The sequence below is a fragment of the Onthophagus taurus genome, chromosome 6 (genome assembly GCF_036711975.1).
Source record: "Onthophagus taurus isolate NC chromosome 6, IU_Otau_3.0, whole genome shotgun sequence".
In the NCBI taxonomy this organism is placed as follows: Eukaryota; Metazoa; Arthropoda; class Insecta; order Coleoptera; family Scarabaeidae; genus Onthophagus; species Onthophagus taurus.
The window spans coordinates 7,864,802-7,875,616 of record NC_091971.1 but is presented as its reverse complement, the minus strand read 5'-3'; the positions used below and the strand labels follow the sequence as shown (position 1 = coordinate 7,875,616).

The window sequence follows — 10,815 nt, the reverse complement described above, 5'->3', positions numbered from 1 at the left end:
CCATTTACAGGGAGTTGTCCACATAATTGAATAAGAATTAATAACGGTTTTATATCTTTTTGTATTGAACGTTGATTATTATTAAGTTTATTTGTGGGGTGTACACTACTCATTTTCAACACAAACGGGAATCTTGCTAGTTCATTTTCTCATATATAGCACACATAATAATTTGGTTTACTTAAGCACGCGTTACAGTTGGTAAATATTGTTCATATTATAACTTGATAGGTATACATTATCGACAGATTGATCACAGCCACTAATGCGTATGCATTAAGCGGTGATTTATAATGAATTAAGTAAACGCGATGGATTTATACCGATTTTATTAATTGAGTATTTAATTTTTTATTAAGGGAATTATTACTATGTTGATGTTGGGTTAAAACACTGATTTTGCGAATTCGCACCAATAAATGAATGCACGAGTTATTGTTGCTAAAATTAACCTTACTATTTTAGTGAACTCAACACTTAATATGTTTCTTTCAACAACCAGACTTCTGATAAAATTGCAATTAAATACGGAGTCCCACAAGGATCTGTACTTGGTCCGTTGCTTTTTTTTATCATAATAATAATAATCTTCTATCTTCTTCAGACTTCTATCTTGGTTTGAATCTAATAATCTTGCGGTGAACGCGTCCAAGTCTCAGTCAGCCGGTTAAATATCTGGAAGTGATACTTGATTCCAAGCTAAAATGCTTGAGAGATGCTTGAGCGTCATGACTGATTTGCGCTTTGCCGAATGCTGCATCAGGACCAAATTATCTGAACTGAATATTCTGAGTGTTTCATGTATATATATCTAGAATGTCTACAATACATTAAAAATAATCCAACCTCATATCGTAAGATGAACGATAAACACAATTATCAAACTAGAAATAATAATAACGGTATTAAAATAAATTTTACACTATTACGCCACCAAGCTGTTCCATGTGCTGCCTGAGTGTGTCTGGGCCCTTGATGCTAAACAGTTTAAATCTAAAATAAGGTTCTACCTTGGATTTAAAAGTTTCTATGGCATTGATGAATACCTCAAAATTTCGATGACTTGGAGGGCTTGCAGCTAGCATAGATATTGCAGCCAAGATATTACAGCAAGAAGATTCAGACACCAGTTTTAATCGTAAACAACAATGAACAGCGTGCATTTGCACAATAATCTACGACAATTACAGAGATATAGCAGGGATATGGAAGCAGAGGAACAGGCAACATTCCAAGCTATAATCAATAAACCCACCTAAAAGCAGTAAGAAATTTATAACAACAAGAAACAGCTAATAAAACAAAATGGGCAAACATTTTAAAACAGGACTTTTGGACAGATGAAGCACCTTGTACATTATTATATATATAATATATATTTAATAAATTTAGCAGATAACAACTTCATATAATTAAACATTTAACATTAATAAATAATTACTCAAATAAATCCGTTTTCATTCTTGACCTACACATTTTTTCGTGATTATACAGTTGGGAATGTTGCTTTAACTTTTTTCCACACATAAGGCATTCATATTTTTTTTCAACACTATGTAGCAGTTCATGTTGTTTCAACGAAGTGTACCATTTTGTCGAGAACGGACATTTAACGCAATCGTATTTCTCTGGAACCTTTACATCTTCGTTACGTTTACACTTTTTAACAACACCTTAAAACAAAAAATATAATACCGAAATTAATCTTGTTTTTATCCTCAAACATACATTTAACGCCTTTTTGTTTTTTACTATCAGTTTTTTCAATTTTGTTTTGAGTTACCGCGACATCTTTTATTTCGTCGTCGTTCTTCACATCTTCATTTTTAAAATTTGAACTGTTATTTGAGGTTATGTTAACAGTAACATCTTTACAACAGTATAGCTTATTATCTGGCGCTATGATACGGTTCGGTTGTTGATCAAAACACGCGAAATGATAAATTGAGTCGCATTCAAAACATTTTACGTAAATTTTAAGCTGTTTAGAGCACCCTTTGCAAAATCGCAATTGCTCAGACATTGTCACGTTCAAAAATCAAACCAACACTTCCAAAATGGCCGCTGACTTTGGGGACATCTCGCGTGAATTTTAGGAATTACATAAATTGCGTCAAAGCCACCTATATTATTTATATATATCATATATTTCGTTATATTTTTAATTAATTTTATACCTCCCGTTGAAACTTTGTGAAATATAAGAAAATCTAAAAAAGAGAAAAATATTAATATAATTAAAATATTGAATCATCACAAAATATACTTGTTCTAAACTTGATTGGGTTAAAGAGTAATCTGTAATATTCAACGATTGTTTTGCATCCTCCATAATTCCAAACATTTCTGACCACCTCAAACCTTCCGTATCAGGAATATCGAAAGTTATTAAATCTTGATGACTCTCTCTTAAAATGGCCGAAGAAAAGTTGCTTTTAATAAATGTATCTATACGTTCGATATCTTCGTCTTGAAGCTCTGCATTCATTTTTTGAACCTTCACAGTTAACGTATATCCTTGCGAAAATTTATTCTTCAAATGTTGGGTGGTCCCAAGACATTTAAATGATCCATTCACCATAACGGCTAATCTCGTGCATAAAGCTTCGGATTCTTCCATGCTGTGTGTAGTTAACACTAAACATTTTCCACTTTCTCGGATGCGGCATAAAATGTTCCAGACGTTACGTTTTGTTGCAGGGTCCATACCAGTAGTTGGTTCGTCCATGAATACAACCGGATGATGTCCAATTAAAGCGATGGCCGCGCTTAACTTCCTTTTGTTACCACCGCTGTATTTATGAACTTTTTTATGGATGTGTTCAAAAAAATCGAATTCTTTAGCTAAGTTAACCGCAAGATATTTGCTGTCATTATAGGTGACTCCTCTTAATAAGCAGTACATGACCAAGGTTTCCTTTCCGGTGAAATCATCTAATAATGCATCGAATTGGGGACAATACCCAATTAGCTTATTAATTTTTTTCATTTTTGTTTTAGCGTTTAAACCACAAATCCAAGCATCACCACTGGATATAGGAACATCACCCGTTATCATTTTAAACGTGGTTGTTTTGCCGGCACCGTTGACTCCGAGTAAACCAAAACATTCACCTCCTTTAATACCCAAACATAGCTGATTAACAACCAAAATCTTCCCATAAAATTTTGTAATATCTTTTAACACGACAGTATAATCTTCTTTATTAATCTCTCCATCTCTTACTTTAATCTTTTCCTCTAAAACATCGGAATCATCCACATCATCAGATTGAGGAACCCAAAATGTTTTCGTTCTAAACACATACATAATTTTTTCAAAAATCCTGTATTCGATTAACATTAACAACAAAGTTAAAACGGATGCTGTTATAACTAAGAACGTAATATTCCTTCCGATTCCATTATTGTCCCACCCAAGATATAACTCATCATTATCTGCAGATAAATATGTGAAATCAAAACATACCGGGAATTACTATGCATTTGCACTCTCCCACATAAAATGCAACATAACTTAATAGTACAGGCATTGGGTAGTTTTGCAAAGGAAAAATTTTGCTTGGAAAACGTCCTTATGATAACCCTGAGTTTTCGGCCGTCTTAAGAGACGCAGGGCTAAACTCGAATGTTTCTGGTTCTAGGTGTAGTGTTAGTTCTACTTTTCGTTCAATAAAAATATACGACAATCTAACATTGAATAACAATTAAAACTAGAACTAACACTAGACCGAAAACTAGAATCATTCGGATTTAGCCGCACATCTCTCAAGACGGCTAAATCCCAATGATTCTAGTTCTAGGTCTTGTGTGAGCTCTAGTGATAGTGTTAGTGCAATATTAAAACTAACACTAGACCGAGAACTAGAAACATTCGTATTTAGCCACACGTCTCTCAAGACGGCTAAATCCGAATGATTCTAGTTCTAGGTATTGTGTTAGTTCTAGTGATATTGCTGGTGCAATACTAGAACTAACATTAGACCTACCACTAGAAAGATTCTGACATGTTGCATTTAATATGGGACAACGTAAGTAGGTACATCCTGGTTTCTATGGAAATATATTTTTGTATATTGCATTTTAAGTGAAATTCACAATATAAAACTTACCACAACACATAGTTGGATTAATACCGCAGCTTAAACCTTCACTAAAATCATCCCATCGAGCACAAATTTTATTGATAGTGTACTTTAGATATATCTCGTGAAAACCACTTGCCACAGCATAATGCGGCACCAAAAGAAATGTCCAATGCAACGCGTCCGTTAATTTCGTTAAATTCATACTTGGTAACTTTAAAATTTGCATAAACACAAACACGATGAGACCTATATTATAACAAATATTTAAAAATTCAAAATTTCGTTAATATCTATACCAAAAAATATATTAATGAATGTTAAAACGACGTATGCAGTTGAAGGAACTTCGAATTTAAACGCCAACAAATAAGCCTGTGGTAACATTGCGAAACCAAACAATATTAGCAACAAGAACACTCTCCCTAAAATCATAACATCGTTAATTTTACATAAGCTACGTTTTTTTAATACAAACCCAATTCGTCAAATGTAGCAAATCCCGGTTCTTGTAAACACGCTAATGTTATTATCAAACAAATACAAGTAAATAGAAATGTTAAAAAATCCCAAAGATACGCTGTTACCCAGTATACGCTTATATTTACGCCAGAAACAAATTGAAGGTGTTTAGATTTGCAGACACGTTCTCTAACGTAGAAAAGGATGTAAAATGGGGATATTATAGCCATGCAAAAACCCATATTAAAAGCTAATTGGTATCCTATTGTGTCTGAACGAGTCATTCGATCGGACTAGAAATATAAAGTTTAATAAATGTTGATTTCTTTTTGTTGACAAAAAAAAGAAATCAAACCGAGAACTTACCTGAGTTTGATCATTATAAGGAATAGGATGATTACTGATCCTAATATTGTATTTATCCGAATTCATAATCTCCTGCAAAACTGAATTAATAGTATATTGCAAGGCAAGTGGAGGTGAATGATAGGGTTCATTATTAAAAAAGCTTATAATTTTGTCACCATCAAAACTAGCTCCTATTATATAACGCATTCTTATAATATTAATTAAGGTTTCTCCCTAAAACATTTTTTTTATGTTTCTTCTCACGGAAAATTAATTAACTCACGAGATTTAATAAATTCGTTGTGAAATTTTCCTGCCCCCAATCTAATATTTTTCGGTTTTCTTTCGTTAAAATCTTCTTATATCTGTTATAGAACGGGTCGTTTAAATCAGTAGTAGTAATTGGGGTGATAGGATTTAGATAAGTATCTAATGATAAATCTAATCTGGCAGGTTCTGTATCGTTATTTTTAAATTTCGCTACTGAAATAGCAATAATCAAGAACACTATGGGAATCACATTTTGAATCAGAAATAACAACCATGATCTAAATGTTGATAACATTTTCTTCATCATCATAGCCATCGTTTGATTGATTTTTAATCGGAATCCAGTTACAGTGAAATTATCACTTATATTCACTAAAAAGCCACTATTAATCAAATAATTATGATTTATTTTAATTAAGGTAGGCTTACATCTCGTATATGAAGAATTGTTAATATTACGTGAATCGCTTTCTTCTTCTTTGTGATGATCGGCACCAACTCTATAAAAATTAAATAAAATTAAATGGGATTTTTATGATTTTTTATGTATACTTCATAAATACTTCTTCCATTGTTGTTAATGATATTCCAAAAGTGGCAATTTGTAATCTATTTGCTTGATTTTCGAAATCCTCCAGCATTTCTCGAAAAACCGCGGATTGTTCTTTGGGTAAAAGGTAGGTTAATTCTGAGCCAACATCGCTTTGTACTTCAATGTTAGGGATATATTTTCTAAGAAGATTCGTGATATCGTTTACGTTGCAATTTGGTTTCTTTTCCATCACTAACGAGTATCCAGCACCGTATTTTTTTTTGAGGAAAAAACTTGTTCCAAAACATTGCAATTTACCTCCAGAAATAATTGCAATCCTATCGCCTAATAAATCGGCTTCATCCATGTAATGTGTACTCCACAAAATCGTTCGATCCTTTTTTTGTTGATGAATTAAATCCCACACAACTCTTCTGGTAGCAGGATCCATACCCGCCGTTGGTTCATCGAACATACACACTTTAGAGTTGCCACATAAAGCAATTCCAACACATAATTTTCTTTTCATGCCACCAGATAATGTTTTTGATTTTTTATTAGTCTAAAAAAAGTGTGCAAACATCTTTGCGGCATGCTGCCAGTTTTTACTTAAAGTTTTTTTTACCTTAGTGGATAAATCTAAGAGATCAATATACTTCTTAATTTCATCTTCGACTTCTTGTTTATGCGTGACTCCTTTTAACTTGGTGAAGAAATATAAATGTTCTTTAACGGTTAAATCATCGAAAAGAATGTTATGTTGTGGGCAAAACCCCAAACTATCCCGAACGTTATTAATTTTAGTCCTTACATCATAACCATTTATTACAGCCGTACCGGAAGTTGGAATTAGCATCCCCGTTAACATCGATATAGTCGTCGTTTTTCCCGCACCGTTATGGCCAATTAAAACCGTAATTTGATTTTCGAACATGTTTAAGGATAAATCGCGAACGGCGACGTTTTTATTCGAATAAATTTTTGTTAAATGTTTAATTCTTATCCCGGGGTTTAAATTAATCGGTTCATTTTCGTACGTATCAGTTTCTTCTATTCTATCAATTTCGTCTTCAACTTCTTCAATATGAAATAAAATACGGATTGGATTGCGAATAAAATAAATCTTACTTTTAAATCGTTGATGACACCAATAAGAAGCAGCAAATGGGTAATACCAAGGTTTACCTAATCCATATTTCCCAGGAAATACCGATTCTATGTACATAGCAATTAATAAATAAATTATTGCGTCAATTATCAGCATTATAATAACATGTCCTAAAGTTAGAGTGTCATTCGCATGGACTGAACTGAAAATGGAGTTCCATTGTATCCCTGCAAAAATCATTAAAACGTATTTATTGAGAAAAAAAATGTTTACCTTCTCCTGTTCCTTCAAACATAACAAATAATTGAAACCCATAAGCTAATGCGGTGTTACCCCCAAGCATAGCAAGGAGTTTTAAGGATAAACTCAAGTTGTTATAACTTTCGGCAAGGAATAAATAGGGGCAATAAGATAAGAACCATACCAATGCAGCAACGGTAGAAGCGGTGTTAGCTAGAAATTGACTTAATTGTTTTAAGCAATATTTATCTTTCAAATCATACCCAACCTTTCGTAAAGAAAACGCTAATAAGAAAACAATAGGTAATAGTCGAAAAAATATAAAACAACAAAAACACAAACAATACCATACCATCGCTGTAGGTAAAAACGCTAACATGAGAATCTTGATACCAAGAAACCTTCATCAATATCACCATAGAAATAATAGAAATTAAAAGTAAGGTGAGTGTGTTAAAAAATCGCGCCATCCAATGTAAATAATTTGGTAACCCCATGATTTTCATCGCTTCCTTCAACTGCGTTTCTTTTTCGTATGTGATTACCTTAACGGTGTTGGTGCAAGCATAACTGAAACCAAACATAACAAACATTCCTACGAGACGTTTCATGTCTTCTAATAAAGAATCGCTAATCCAAGCTGGATATGGATATCGCTGCATTATAATTGTTGGCAGATTTTTTCTAGCAACATTTTCTCGTGCCATGTGCATATTAATAATTTCTAAGGAAATGTCGTGTTGCAAACTTAAGAATCCTTCGAAGTAATAATCTAAATAGCAGTAATTCAAACCAGAATTAATATTATATATGTTAATTATGTGATTTAAAACTAATGCATACTGATTTATATGCAACTTTTCTTACTCGGTGTTGAACCAAAGTTGTTGTTGTAATCTCTGGGTCCTGGTATTTGATGTATAGGAAATATTAAGTGAGTAAACCAATTATTTGAAGACGGAGATGTACTTCCGGCGGTGCGCAACTCTCCGGGAAATCTATAAAAAATTTTAATTTCTCGTTTATCTAGTTTTAATTGTTATTCAGCGCTAGATTGTTATATATTTTTATTAACATTAGCAGTAGAAGTAACAGTAAACCTAGAAACATTCGGGTTTAGCCGTCTTGAAAGACGGGCTAAACCTGAATGTTTCTAGTTCTAGGTCTAGTGTTAGTTATAGTGTTGGAACTAAAACTAGAACTAACACTGGAACTAGAAAGTTTCTTCAGACTCACGGCTAAACACGAAACTTATATATATATATATATATATATATTACCTTAAAATAACTTCCATATCTTTAGTAATATTATCCTTATCACTTAACATATCATCAAATTGTACGCCAGCAAACATAACATCTTCATTTAATTCTAATGTTCGTTGTAATTCAGTGGAGTTATCAACGCACGATTGGGATAGTGAAATATACTTGTTATCAATATTACTCATAATGGTATTTAACTCGGCATTTTTACAGGGTGACCAAAAAAGTTTAGCACTACAATAAAAATATGTTATACTATATTAAGAAAAAAATTTTTAAATCTTCGTACTCTGGTACCAAGTCTCCGGGGTTTATAACTGGCGAGAATCCCTTAAATTCTAATCTGCCTCGTTCTTCCGGATTAACCAACCTTCGTATGAAAACTAAGAGCGCAACGAATAAAACAGGAACTAAGATAAAGATTAAGGTTTGTATTGGATGTCTTCGTTGTAAAAGATAATTCTTCCAAAAGAGTAGACGAAATTTATGAAAATTTCTACCCATTCAATTCTCTTCAATAATTTTAAAATGTTGATTTTAAGTCAAGAAAATAGATGCTGTCAAAGAAGACATAAATGTATTAGTTATGTGTCGAATTTGTAGTTGATTAGACATTTAAATTATGTATTTTGTTAAAATCATATTTTTGTATGGAATTGTATTAATTATAAAATGGCGGGAGGATTTTTCCGTGAGTACAAATTAGTTTATTAAATGCTCCATGATCGTTGTTTCTAGGGATAATTCCATGTAGGGTAATTTTGGGTATTCTTGGAACTATCGGTATGGCTATAACGTACGGTTTAAAATACAATTTGAGACTTGCCTTCTTTGGAATGATAAATTATGTAGCTTTAGCTAATATCAGCGAAGTGGGCCTGTACGAGTTCTGCCCTGATAATGACTCCAAAAGCAAATATGTTTTAACGGTACGCTTAACTATCTCGATAAATTATGAAATACAATAAAATCTAACGACACAATTTATATGAGAAACGTTCGGCATACATCCGGGTTATGTCCTAGCTTATTACGTTTTTCAGTTATAGTGTTCACATATACATATAAACTTCATAAGTAAAAAATAGTAATTAACAATTGATATGAAAATAATGTTTATTTATACTTTTTCAGGAAGGTCCTTTTCTTTGGGCAATACATCTTCAAGAAATAATCTTCTCATCGTACTATTTGGGTTATTTATTTAGTATATTCCCAGGCGCTCTGCTGGCCGAAAATTTCAGCGCAAAATGGACGATGTTCTGTGCAGTTCTTATAAATGTTATTTGCACTGCAATGACGCCGTTTAGTGCAAACCTGCATTATATTATGTTAATAGTAATGAGAATTGTAGCGGGTATTGGTGGAGGGTTAACGTTTCCAGCGATGCACGTTTTATTATCAAAATGGTCGCTACCATATGAAAGAACGATAATGTGTGCCGCGGTTTATTCTGGAACTGCATTAGGGACCAGTTTAAGTAGCATATTTACACTACTTATAGAGTCCGGTTTGGATTGGAAATGGGTTTTTTATATAATGGCTACTGCAAGCGCTGTTTGGTTACCATTGTGGATAGGTTTTGTTTATGACACGCCGGAAAAATCACCAATTATTACTGAAAATGAAAAGTCTTTAATTAAGGATTCTGTGGGAGACGTGTACCCAGAATCGAAATTTCCTGCGAAAGCAATTTTTACATCTTTACCGTTTTGGGCTCTTTTGATAGCCCATACAAGCATTAGCTGGGTATGGTACACTTTGAGCATCCTAACATTTGTCTATCATAAATCTTATTCCAAACTTGCGATTGCCTCGATGAATGGTTACTGGTTCATGGTTCTATGGATTGCCAGTTTAATTATTGCTGGAGAATTCCATCGACATATGAGAAAGGAAACTACAACTACAACAAAAGCAAGAAAAGAAGTAATTATAACATGTAGTATAATTGCAATAATATGTTTCGTTCTGCTATGTTTGGTAGGATGTGTTGATTGGTTTACGACTATATTTATTAGTGTAGGTTACTCTAGCGTATTGGCGATTTTTCTTGGAATACTTCCAAATCATATTGAATTAGCACCAAATCATGCTGGTATTTTGGTTGCTTGTACAAATTTTTCGGCAACTTTACCAGCAATTCTTATACCAATATGTGTAGGTGCTTTATTGGAAATATACGTAAGTATACTTAAGTGCTTTAAATTACTTATATTAGTATGAAATGTTTTTATAGTCTGTACTATTTTCGTGGACAATTATATTTCTGGTTGGAATTGCACTATGCGTTTTAACAACATTCATGTATGTAATTTTTGGTTCTGGCGATGAACAGCCCTGGAATGATGAATAAATTAAATTAAAAATATGTTCAGAATATGTTCAAAATTTGTTTATCACTATAGTAAAAATATTTATTAATTGTGTCTGAAATATTTCTGTATATGTATCCAACAAAAGAGTTTCAGAGAAAGAAATTGCTGCATCACAGGATATTCC

General features: G+C 32.8%; 2 protein-coding genes across 4 annotated transcripts; one reads left to right on the top strand and one right to left on the bottom strand.

The window, feature by feature from the left end:
- Window positions 1-1,357: 1,357 nt before the first annotated feature.
- On the bottom strand, window positions 1,358-10,099 carry LOC111427927 (phospholipid-transporting ATPase ABCA3-like). The gene is made up of 18 exons (XM_071196752.1): window positions 9,440-10,099; window positions 8,603-8,870; window positions 8,326-8,547; window positions 7,913-8,043; window positions 7,314-7,817; window positions 7,079-7,258; window positions 6,323-7,032; window positions 5,718-6,259; window positions 5,595-5,665; window positions 5,179-5,537; window positions 4,914-5,129; window positions 4,564-4,840; window positions 4,385-4,510; window positions 4,113-4,334; window positions 2,267-3,438; window positions 2,178-2,210; window positions 1,729-2,123; window positions 1,358-1,673 (listed from the first exon to the last, which is right to left on the bottom strand). Exons 2-17 carry the CDS (start codon window positions 8,815-8,817, stop codon window positions 2,100-2,102), a joined length of 5,004 nt encoding a protein of 1,667 aa, XP_071052853.1. The 5' UTR covers window positions 8,818-8,870; window positions 9,440-10,099; the 3' UTR covers window positions 1,358-1,673; window positions 1,729-2,099.
- Window positions 8,664-10,742, top strand: LOC111427929 (sialin-like). 3 transcript variants are annotated; one of them, XM_071196754.1, is made up of 4 exons: window positions 8,664-9,004; window positions 9,068-9,242; window positions 9,448-10,497; window positions 10,553-10,742. In XM_071196754.1, the coding sequence occupies exons 2-4, from the start codon at window positions 9,099-9,101 to the stop codon at window positions 10,667-10,669; spliced, it is 1,311 nt and encodes a 436-aa protein (XP_071052855.1). In that variant the 5' UTR covers window positions 8,664-9,004; window positions 9,068-9,098; the 3' UTR covers window positions 10,670-10,742. The 3 variants fall into 3 exon arrangements, with proteins under 3 accessions (XP_071052855.1, XP_022919058.1, XP_022919059.1); XM_023063290.2 differs by having other exon boundaries at window positions 9,052-9,242; XM_023063291.2 differs by lacking the exon at window positions 10,553-10,742 and having other exon boundaries at window positions 9,052-9,242; window positions 9,448-10,242; window positions 10,301-10,388.
- Window positions 10,743-10,815: the final 73 nt, after the last annotated feature.